At 34.1% G+C, this 12,782-nt stretch overlaps 1 protein-coding gene across 3 annotated transcripts in view; it reads right to left on the reverse strand.

The window, feature by feature from the left end:
- Positions 1 to 935: 935 nt before the first annotated feature.
- Positions 936 to 12,782, reverse strand: part of ttk (zinc finger and BTB domain-containing protein ttk) — a 91,343-nt gene continuing 79,496 nt past the window's right edge. Inside the window, exons 3-4 of one of the 3 annotated variants that reach the window (XM_072523299.1) lie at positions 8,125 to 8,614; positions 936 to 1,348 (exon numbers count right to left, since the gene is read on the reverse strand). In XM_072523299.1, the coding sequence (XP_072379400.1) occupies positions 1,090 to 1,348; positions 8,125 to 8,614 (749 nt within the window). In that variant the 3' untranslated portion in view covers positions 936 to 1,089. The remainder of the gene's footprint in view (positions 1,349 to 8,124; positions 8,615 to 12,782) is intronic. The other 2 variants (XM_072523298.1, XM_072523297.1) reach the window with 2 other exon arrangements.

Below are 12,782 nucleotides of genomic sequence, written 5' to 3' on the forward strand. Positions count from 1 at the left end.
AACAGTTTTCCATTCTTGATCTCTGTTTTCTTGGCTATCTTGTGGATTAGCGATGTATATTTGTGACGGTAGATAAGAAGAAGAAGAAGCATGATTAGAAATAAAAGAGTTACCTGGTTGTTCATGTTGATTCTCAGTTGACTCTGTCTCTTGGAGTACTATATTGGTTGAGCAGTTTTCATTCCTTTGTTGTTCGCTAGACAAGGTTCTGTTGCTCGATGGTTATTGCATGGTAGTTATTTGCAGATTAGCAATGTGTTTTTCTGAAGTTGAACTTCTCGGCGGAGATCTGCTCACTTTGTTTGAATTTAAGAACGGATTGTCTATGTCCATCCTGTATCACGATTAAATATTTTATACATCACGAACAATTATTTATGATACGCCTATGACTTTTATTTGCGGTATTTGGCGTTTGGAAATAGCACTTGTTTTATTTTGTTTGCGTTTTTACAACACTGATAATTAATATTAGCAATTAACGATATAGTTTCCAATAAGAACTGGTTACTATAATAATAGATATTTTTGTACTAGAAAAACAAATTTATGCGACCGTCTCCAGCAAAGGTTGGAATAAGACTGTAAAAGATTTCTGTAAATAATGTATTAAATGTACGGTTGAGGAGTATTTGTCAACATTTGCTTAATAGCAACTGATCTCTTTTACAGCCTTTTATCAATATAATTCCAAATAGTTAGGATAACTAAGTCTTAATATTTCGGCCTTGAGACCAGTGATCAATTTTAAAATATTATTGTAAAAAACCTACAGAGAAATACAGTTTTTTCTTATTTTTTATATGATTTTACTCCCAAACATTTTGTTAACCTGAGATTCAGTTGATAAACAGTTTTGTATCTGTAACCTTTAATTATTAAATCCTGACGAATGTAATATATTTCAGAAAATATGCAGTCAACAATAAAGGTTAATTAAAAACCAGCCACACATAGAAAAGTTTTTGCATTCCAATAACAAAACATGTCTACGTTTAAAATTACAACCACATAAATAGGAACTGAATAATCTACTCATATATAAAAATACTCTGACTCAATTTTGGCACATTTGTTCAATAAAATTAATTAAGCTGTGTTCATAATGGAAGTTGATCTTCTACTATAACCTCTCCTCGATATAGTCGATCCCTGCAGCTCACATTCTTTCTTTACCCTGTTGATAATATCTGTTACTAGTTTTTCTTCTTTAACTCGTTGTTCTTCCCACTCTGTACTTTTATCATTTTTTCGTCGAGTTATGGTCATTGAAACATCAGTAATAGCTTCAACAGTTTCTTCTTTCGGCACTATGTTTACCACTTCGTTAATTGGTTGTTCTGAATGCCTAAAAAATATAAACGTATATGAAATAAAATGTCGATCATTCTACTGGAGTTCAAAATAGTGTTGTTAAATCTGTAACTAGTTCCGTTAAAAACAGGGGTCATGTCATATCCAAAAAAAATCATCATTGTTGTATTTATAAGCCCATGTCACAATAATAGAATTAATACGAAGTCATATCGAAATGTCATATCCTTCTATAGCCCGGAGGACTGTAAACCCGGAGGAACAAGAGGCATTCTACAAACAATTTCAAACCATCCTGGATGAAATATCTCATGAAGAACCCTTAATTCTTATGGGTGACTTTAATTCACGCGTCGGGAATAAAATAGTTCCAGGAGTAGAACAAAGATTTAATGAAAACCATGTCAACGCAAATGGAGAACTCATGGCTAATATCTGTGCTTTTAACGAACTGAGAATCAATAATACATTTTTCGACCATAAGCTCCAGTATAAATATACATTTAAAAATTCCAGGGGGCACAAATATATGATAGATTTTATAGTCACTAATAAAAAAATCCACCCAAGGCAGAATCTAGATATCCGAACTTTAAACTCAGCAGACGCAGGAACTGAACATATACTGAACTAAACTATAGTTTATTTTTATGAACGAGAGAGTAATTAGCATAATTTTAACTGGTACCTCCGACCACTCCATGGGCGTGCTCAAGATTAATTGAAAAATTACTTTGAATAATTGTAAAAAATAAATGAATTATTTCAGTGTTATAAAGTGTTATGTGTATGTAAACAAAAGTGACCTCTTTTATCACACACTATGTTAGAACTGACTGGCCTACATTGAAAAGGGTTTTAAAAAATTCACATTTTTTTTAATTTTTAAAAATTACAAAAGAGAAAAAGAGTTTTTAAAACCGTCTAAGGTATGTTAAATAGATGAATAAAAATATTAATATAAAACTTACAGCTACTTGTTACAAATCCAAATCAGATTCAGAAGATGAACTTTCAGAACCAAGATTTATAATAACTGGCTCGATCATTTTATCAGTAATATTGTCCAGCTTCCACATTTTTTCCTCTTCTTTAATAGTGTGATTTACTGCCTTTTCCCAGTTTTCAGGTTTTACATTATTTGCGGCCTCCAAAAACAACTGTTTAACATCATGAATTTTAAAAGTGGTATTTTTTCTTGAAACTTCACTCTTTATCTGTGCCCATACCAGTTCAATCGGGTTTAATTCACAATGATATGGTGGGGATCTAAGTACTGTCATTCCACGATTTTTGGCAATTTCATCAATTTCGTATTTTTTAAATTTTTCTTTATGAAGGGCACACAACGAATAAAGTTCCTTTCTTATAGATCCGGGATGGTACGTAATATTTTTTGAACTCAGCCAATTCTGCAAGTCTTTTTTTAACCACTTGGTTGTGGGCAGTCCTTCTATAAGTCTGGAGTGATAACTTGCATTATCCATTACTATTACACAGTTCTTAGGAAAAAGATCTATCATTTGTTCGAACCATTCTTGAAAGACATCAGCGTTCATGTCTTCATGGTAGTCACCGGTACGAGTTGATTCAAAAGTTAATAAACCACCTTCAACAAAACCGTCTGAACTGCCAATGTGTACTATTATCAGCCTGCGTCCCTTTCCTGACGGTGGGTTTAAACCAGTAGACAAGTTATTTACAAAAGCGTGCCTTTGACTTGTAACAGTTTCATCCTGCCAAAATTTATTTGGTGTATGACCCTCGTTGATCCATGTTTCATCAAGATAAAATATTTTTCTTTTTTGGTTTCTCATTTCCTTTATGGTTCTTAGAAAATGTCTTCTCCATATGACAATATCGCTTCTTTCTAATAAAATAGACTTTCTGGGATTTTTTTTCCAGCGGAAGCCTATTTCTTTTAAAAGTTTCCATAACGTACTTCGACTCATTTCTGGGTAATCCTTATCATCTCGAACTGAGACAAGAACTTTATCCAATGTTGGAAATTCTTGTCTAAAGAAGAATTCATGCACTTTCCGTCGAAGTCCTTCTTTAAAATGATATTCTATTTGAAATTTTGGTTTCCCTGGAGCATTACGTGGCATTTGAAAACTACCACATTTCTCTTCTTTAATAACTCTGTAAATCGTAGATTTCTCAACACCAAGTGTACTGCTAACTAACTCAACGGTCTCATCAACACTTTCACATAAACGTTTGTCTGTAAATGATTTAAAACAATTAAATATTAATGTTTTTTCATTAACTGTTAAAGGACCAATTTTTCGGCGTTTACACGGCACTTCCAAATTTTCCATAACACTAGTATACACAATAAACTGCACCTTGCAACTGAAGTACCTACTTTTAGTGAACTGTTAAGAATTTTGAATACGCCACTTGGACCTTCCTACAAAATGGAAAAACCCACTATCACATTTTCTGTGGAATAAGTTTAGAAGGTAATTATCTAGTCAATTACTGTCGTAGATTCCTGGAATTAAAGAATTAAATGTTTGATTGTTGAAACCCTTACTTCGTGGAATGCACTCATTTCAGATAAAATAAAACGTTTTATTTTATCTAAAGAATTAAACTTTATTTTGCAAATAGGTAGGTACTTATTAAACTTTTATTGGTTATATATAACCAATAAAATAAACATCTTACATTTCTTGCAAATTCATTACTACCTGTTAACCTCCATCACTCCGACACTGGCAACCTTATTTAGGGATTAGTAACCCTCACAACTATTGTATTCTATTCTGCTCCAACCTTTATACCTGGTGGTCATAGTCAATTTAAAATTGTTTTCCTATATACTTCTGTAAACTTGTTGACAAATATCTGTTTTTCATTGAGTCACCCGTATCAACAGTTTAGGGATTTGCATACATAATTTATTGTTTTATTACTCTCTCATACATAAAAATACACTATAGTACTAGCAAAAATAAGTATGTGTAACAAATCTCCTAAGTGTATGCAACCTGTGTTGCAATGTGTTGTGTATGTTGCCTACCCTGTAGGTCGCTCTGCGTCCTGTATTATTGGTAATGTTGTGCCATGCGTCCTACTAGAAAAAGGGCCATACGGATTATTAGTTTTTTTTGACTTAAGAAGTTATAACGCTTCATGTTTTGTTTTTTTATACAAGTCTTGTTATTCTTCAGTTTGTTCATGTAAGAACAGTGCTAAATAAATACCTGTTAACATTGAAAATCCATTCTTTCCCTAAGTAAAAATAATTTGAACGAACTCAACGATAATTAAAGAAGAAAAATAACAACATACCCCCCTTAAAAATGAAAATAACACCAAAACATTTTCTACAGAAAATCACTGAGGAAAAGTTCAATGTAGAATCACTGTGGAACGACTTTACAAGAGAAATGTACCAAAGAAGGCTAGCACAGAAGATACAGCTAAAAAAATAGACGACATCGAAGATATAAACGCGAGCTGGAAGAAAATTGAAACAACATTGAAGAATCATCAACAGAAGCTCTAGGAAAACGCAAAGTCATACTGAACAAAAGAAACAAAAACAATACACCATGGTTCAGAAAAGAAATAAAAGAGAAATGTAAAGAGAAATGAAAGGCCTACACGAAGTACAAAACATAAAATACTTCAGAATCCCGAGACACCTATAGAAGAATGCGAAATGAAACAAAACAGTTGGTAAAGAACAAAAAATAAACACTGGGTACAGTATACAAAAAGGGTAGAAAGCGATTTCTACGATACACAAAAACAAATATGGAGATTCATAAGAAACCAACGGAAAGAAATGGCAGAATTGAAGGAATAGAATAACATACCAGCAAACGAATGGGAAAGAAACCTGACGGAACTGTTTAATATTAATTAATAATAAAATAACTTTATCAGATGAACAACAAGGATTCAGATCCGGAAGATCCTGAGTAAACGCTGTATTTGTAAATCACAGAAAAGGCCATCGAATACAATAAACCAGCATATCATAAGACGAAGACGTCTTACACCTACTGTATAAAAGAAACATACCAATCAATATTATACAAACCATAGAAAACATCTACTTACATAATCGAATAAAGGCAAAGATAAATGGAAAACTAACACAGTGTATACCAGTACAAAGCGGAGTCAGACAGGGTGACTCGACGAAATAATGCAAGCAGTACATAAAGGTCATGGTTACAGAATGGGGAGCAAAGAAATCAAAATATTATGTTATGCAGACGACGCCGCATTAAGACGAGACGAGACAGAAGACGAGCTCCAAAGATTAACACACATCTTCAATACAACAGCCAAGAAATACAATATGATAATATCAGCAGAAAAAACCAAATGTATGACAACATCTAAATACCCACTACGATATAAAATTGAAATCTATGGGAAAATATTAAAGCAGGAAGCACATAACTAGTTACGGAGATGTTGAAGAATAAGTACGACAACAAAGCTTAAAAGCAAGTAAAGCTCCGGGATCTCTTAATGACACAATCTGGAAGAACAAAAACCTAAGACAAGACACAACAACAAGAATCTATAAAGCAGCAATTAGACCTCTATTAACATACACGGCGGAGACAAGACCTAACACATCTAAAACGAGACGACTACTAGAAACAACAGAGATGAAAATACTCCGACGAATATCAGGGAAAAGTCTGTTGGATAGGGAGAAAAGCGAAAACATAAGAAGAGCATGCAATATAGAAGACATAAATGGATAGGTGACAAAACGGAAACAGAAGTGGAACGAACATATTAGTAGAATGGTAGAGGATAGGATAGTACGAATAGCACGAGATAAGTCACCAAATGGACGAAAAAGTATTGGCAGACCAAGAAAAACATGGTGCGATAATTTAAACAGTTTAGGAGGCTAATATTGAACAAGAAACTTTCTTTAAAGCCTACATACAAGAAGGAAGAATAAGATTTTATCTATAACATTTTCTTTCATGCATCTACATCGAAATATAAGGAAATCCTAGCTTTTCCATATTTACTACATAAGTTTTTAGAGCAATTTTTACATTTACATGGTGCTATTAAGTCTGTGCTTGAAGACATTAAAATTAAAACTTTTGGGAGCTGCAGATTCTCATTATCTATGTGATACCCATATAAAAGTGGATTGAGTATTTTTGTAGCATCATCAAGGCACATCAATTGTGTGTACACCACATAAAATACTCGTTTTGTATTCAATTGGATTAGACGTTGGTGGCATATCTTCTACTAGCGAAACACCTCCATGGTCATATAAACGAAAGCCTACTTAAAATGAAAAAAATGAAAAAGACAGCAAAGATTTGATTTCACGTTCAAAGCGTCTATGTATCTGTTGATACGTATTTCGACTTAATAAGTCTCATCAGAACAGTTATTTATAGCCGTTCTTAACGTGAAAAATAATCTTCTCTGTCTTTTAGGAAGCAACAATAAAATGGCTTCGTTATGGACGCAATAGCGACATCTGATAGAAAAATCGGTAAGATAGTTTCGAAACAAATTCAGATTTCTGCTTTAATCTGAACCTTCTATAAATGCAAGGTAAAACAGACGTTGATAAAGATGTTAATAGAGACATGGGGAATCTAAAATTTGCATTCCACGACATATCTATCAACTAAGCAGAAATCCATAACGAATTTGTTTCTTGTACTAATACGGAGTAGATCCGAATAAAATGAAAAAGACAGCAAAGATTTGATTTCACGTTCAAAGCGTCTATGTATCGGTTGATACGTATTTCGACTTAATAAGTCTCATCAGAACAGTTATTCATAGCCGTTCTTAACGTGAAAAATAATCTTCTCTGTCTTTTAGGAAGCAACAATAAAATGGCTTCGTTATGGACGCAATAGCGACATCTGATACATGTCGTGGAATGCAAATTTTAGATTCCCCATGTCTTTATTAACATCTTTATCAACGTCGGTTATACCTTGCATTTATAGAAGGTTCAGATTAAAGCAGAAATCTGAATTTGTTTCGAAACTATCTTACCGATTTTTCTATCAGATGTCGCTATTGCGTCCATAACGAAGCCATTTTATTGTTGCTTCCTAAAAGACAGAGAAGATTATTTTTCACGTTAAGAACGGCTATGAATAACTGTTCTGATGAGACTTATTAAGTCGAAATACGTATCAACAGATACATAGACGCTTTGAACGTGAAATCAAATATTTGCTGTCTTTTCCATTTTATTCGGATCTACTCTGTATGAGTACAAGAAACAAATTCGTTATGGATTTCTGCTTAGTTGATAGACATGTCGTGGAATGCAAATTTTAGATTCGCCAATTCTCTATTAACATCTTTATCAACGTCTGTTATACCTTGCATTTATAGAAGGTTCAGATTAAAGCAGAAATCTGAATTTGTTTCGAAACTATCTTACCGAAAGCCTACTTCTTTAAAACTTCACATTTTCCAATTTATTCAGAATCTTTACCAAAAATCTAAGTAAAAAGTAAATAGAAAGAAAGGGGCCCACTTTATGATGAGTTAGTTATAAGAATTATATGAGAAAATTGTATTAGGATCTTCAAAAATGTAGATAATGTATATATCAATTATAATTTGTATCGAGTGGTTTGCGCGCATTCCTTTTCGCTGCTAGACGATTTTGCTGAGTCTAACTTTAGTAGTAGGAAAGGGAGTAGAAAAGATGATTGGAAGAAACGGTGTGCACTCTAGCCACTTGTGATGTAGCTATTGAAATATTGGTTCGTTTTGTACAGAAATAATAGATAATTAGAAATTTTGAAAAACATAAGACCGAGAACTTACCTTGCAGCAATATGTCCTCTATATCCTTTTCGACTCTTAAAATATACTTTACAATGATGACACATGAGGAGAGGAGCAGGACTAACTAATTTATTACTTGCTTGTACCATATGAACTTTGTATTTATGCCTATACCAGTGGGTGCGGGATGCCAAAACTTCACCACAACGTTTACAAACAACGCTTCCATCTTCCTGAACGACGTACTCCAGAAATTCGTTTTTCTTTTTTTCATAACTATCTGGATCCATGGGATCTAAACTGATACTGAGATTATTGTCATCTGAAAGAAAATGAACTCCAGCGACCAGTTCTGTTTCCGAAGACTCGAATTTGTCCTCTGTTGATTCTGATTCTTGGAGCAACTCTCTTGCAGATTCAGTTGAAATTATCACAGATTCTTGTTTGATGGGTGGCAATAGTTCTAATGTTATAGATGTAGGAAGATTGGTATGGTTTTGGTTATTTTCTTGGTAATCACAAAAGTCTTCTGAAAAGTAAAAAATATAAATGCAGCTAAACGGCTGACTTTGTTTGATTATGAAATCTAAAGAATAAATAACATTTTAAATAAATGCAGAAATGCTAAAACAAAACCGAAAACAAATGTTCACATAATAAAATAAAGTTTTTCCAGAAATCTCGTTTTCTGGTGAAAGCAGTAGGTCTTGCCACCGCTTTTCTTAAAAGAGGCAAGGCAAGGCTTTCAAAGGGAACAAGATAAATACTTAGATAGATAGACTATAATTTTTACATTATAATGATAAAAAGATATTAATGCATCTTCTCAGATTCTAATGTCCCAACGTGCACACAATTTAGTTACAGTATTAATGAGAAGAAACTTTTAAATTATAATAAGTATTAGTTATTATAATTTACAAGTGTCTGTCACAGCTTGCGTGGAGGAGTTCTGAATTAAGTAGGGACTCTTCTGTACTTCGCGGAAGACGGACGGGCGGGGGAGTCCTCAACCACGACACGGCGCGTCCCACTGGCTGATAGGAAAATGTCCTACAGATATGTAGGATAGGTGTGAATAAGGTTTTACCAAATAAGCACCCGTGGACCAACCGAGGACATGGCATAGGGCAGCAGCTATGACATTACTTCATTAAGGCTATAGCGGAATGATTTCTACTGTTGGTTTAATGACAGATACTCACGGGCGGATATCACATAATGATTCAACCGGCCGTGATACTGCGATCAGGCAGGCAAGGGGAAACCACCTGATTATATTCCCGTGACTACACTATCATGTATGTATCGAATCAGTTAGATATGCTTAGCGATCCGATTAGCGATCGGCGGTCAGTTGGTTGCGGACCAACTAGTGTCAAATGGGCTACCGGGCATGTGTTTGTGAGCAACCAGGCAACACATGCGAAATTGGCGCCTGGAAGAAAATCAGAATTTCAGTTAAGAAAAGTAATGGGAATAACAACCTGGATTGTTCGAGGATTATTGCAACCAGGCAAACTGCATATACTACAACGAGAAGTCGAAAGAGAGGATATAGAAATATGCGGACTTTCGGAGACCCATTGGAAAGGACAAGAACACTTCCGAACGGCAGATCATGTTGTATACATATCGGGAGCAAATAACACAGGAAGAAATGGTGTTGCAATTATGGTGACTAAAAAAGTTTTACAATACGTGTATGATTACCAACCGATAAATGATAGACTTATAAAAATAACCTTACTAGCATCACCAAACAAAATGCACATTCTTCAGGTCTATATGCCAACCTCAGACGCGTTAGACAATGAAGTGGAAGACGTATACTCCGTTATTGAAGACACAATAAGAAATATTTCATCTAAAGAACCACTCATAATCATGGGTGACTTTTAATAAATTTTGCAACCGACAACAGTTTGACCATTGTCAACACAATGTTCAAACATCATGTCCGTCGTTTATCGACGTGGACCAGCCCAAATGGAGAATACTACATATTGATTAAAAACAGATGGAAGACATGTTTTTCAAACGTAAAAACTAGACCAAGAGCTGAATGTGGATCCGATCATAAATTGTTATGGGCTTGCTTCAAAATAAAGCTAAAAAGAACAATGCCGCACCAAAATCAAAACAGGCTGGAGATTTCAAATCCGAAAACATTTAGAGATGCATTAAAGGAAACTAGTATGTTGAACACACAAGACAACCCAGAAGAAATGTGGAAAGGTTTCAGAAATGCAATAGAAACCTCTGTAGAAAGAACCAGAACCGAAAAAAGATTATCAAAAGAAAACACTGGATAACAGACAGAACGCTGCAACTTCTCGACGAGCAAAGGAGAATCAAATCTCTCATATATCAAAACGACAGCAACAAAAACGAATTAGCAAAGTTAAATAGAGAAATTAAAAGAGCATGTAGGGATGATAAAAATAAACATATAAATGAAGAAAAAATTTTTATTTCAAATCCTTTATAAAAGGTATATAATATTTATTATATACCTTTTATAAAGGATTGAAATAAAAAATTTTGTTATACATGGTATACAGCCAACTACAGGAACTTAGTTTCCTAGTGGAATATAAATGAAGAATGCGAAGAGAGAGTTACTTTTGTTAAATTTACAACTGGCTTGGTATTCCTAGCTCTTTCATTGCTTTGAACATTTCTCTTCTATTCACAGAGTCCTAGGCTGCTTTGTAGTCTATAAATATGTGATGAGTATCAAGGATATATTCCAGTGTTTTTTCCAAAATTTGTTTCAGGGTTGCAATCTGATGAATTGTAGATTTACCACCTCTGAAACCAGCCTGGTATTTTCCTACTATCCGTTCTGCATATGGTGCCATACGGTGACATAGTACTGTGGAAAATATTTTATACGCTGCATTTAGAAGCGTAATTCCTCTGTGGTTAGAGCATTCAAAGATATCTCCTTTTTTGTGTATTGTGCAAAGTATTCCAATATTCCGATCATTGGGGAGAGATTTCTGTGCCCATATTTCTTTTATAAGCTGCTGTAACACCATAAAGGTATCATGGCTACCTTGTTTATATAGTTCAGCTGGGAGATTATCTATTCCGGGTGATTTGTTTCTGGCTAGTTTTTAACTGCATCTTTAACTTCCAAAATCGTTGGTTCTTCCTCTTCTCTCTCGTCTGCTCCTTATACCTCAACTCTTTCGTCTTCCAGGTATTCTTCTTGTTCCTCCACATTAAGTGCCTGTTTAAAGTATTCCACCCATCTACTCAATACATATTTCCTTGTTGTTAATAGGTCGCCATTCTGACTTCCGCATTGTCTACTTCACACCATTTACTTAATTTACTTCTGAGTTTTAGGTCATCCAAAAGTAAACAGGTCAAAAACCAAGGTCACTGGCTCGCTGAACGGGCACACGTTTGAAGAAGAGGTAATTTTAGAGGATTAACAAAAATAAAGGTAAATAAGGGAAAAAGGCACATAACGCCACCTGCACGGAAGCGGCATCACTGCAGAAAGGCCTCTCGGATGCCCCATTTGCCAGGGCATCCAAATTTAAAAACAAGTTAAGTGTCCCATTCGATCCGTCAGAAAAATCATAGCATTTGATTCGTCTTTAAAAAGATGACTAAATGCCATGATAACAGTAAAATTTTCCTGTTAGTGATTTCATAGTAAATCATGATGTTTTTTCCTTATGATTTACTATGGAATCGCTAACAGGAGAATTTTACTGTCATCATGGCATTTGATTGTCTTTTTAAAGACTAATTACATGCTATGATTATTTTTGATGGATATTCGAAAATTAATTAAGACGAGAATTTTACTTTTATCGTTGCATGTAGTTGTATTTTTAAAGACAAGTCAAAGCCTATGGTTTCTCTTATGGGTATTCTTAAGTTAAAGTTTTTTCATTTAATCGAATGAACTATCTTACAATGATGTCGTCCCAGGAACGCAATTCAGTAATATTAGCAATATTATTTTAAAGTCGTCTACTTTAAAACGTAAAATATATGTCTGTATTGTCAATATAAATGACTCGGATAAAATTAAATTATTAAGAAGAATTTTTCATCAAGTAGCAAAAAACAAAATTTGTTTAATTTATTAATTTGAACTCTGAGAACGATTTCCGAAGTGGAAATTGAAACGTCAATAAACTTATTTTAAATTTCAATTGTGGATTATTCCCAATAAAATAGTAATTACTTTTTACGACGTTTATCACGACGATTTGTACTCGTACAAATAATAGATCAGATAGCATTTATGTAATAAGTTTTCAGGACCGTCGAACCCATCACCTAGGCAATAGATTTTAATTTGTCAAATGAATCGAACACACATCCTTCGTCACTAAAGGCAAATATACTCAGCTCTTAGCTACCTAGACAACAGATTTATTTAATCTGAAAATCTACTGGATGGGTAAATTCACTAAGAAGTACTGCACGGGATGAACAAACAAAAAGAGATATCATGAATACTTACAATGTCTGTGGCCTTTTATACATCGATTCAAGTACCTGTCATTATAATTGATTATGCAAGGAAAGATTCGGGATAAGCGCATCATTGGGAAGAGAATAATGTCTTGGCTGAGAAACCTCAAGAACATTATTAAATTACCATGATTATAGCCAACATTCATAACGGATATGGTCCTTGAAGACGAAGAATGAAAGGGTGTTCG

This window comes from Diabrotica undecimpunctata, chromosome 2, assembly GCF_040954645.1.
Source record: "Diabrotica undecimpunctata isolate CICGRU chromosome 2, icDiaUnde3, whole genome shotgun sequence".
Classification (NCBI taxonomy): Eukaryota; Metazoa; Arthropoda; class Insecta; order Coleoptera; family Chrysomelidae; genus Diabrotica; species Diabrotica undecimpunctata.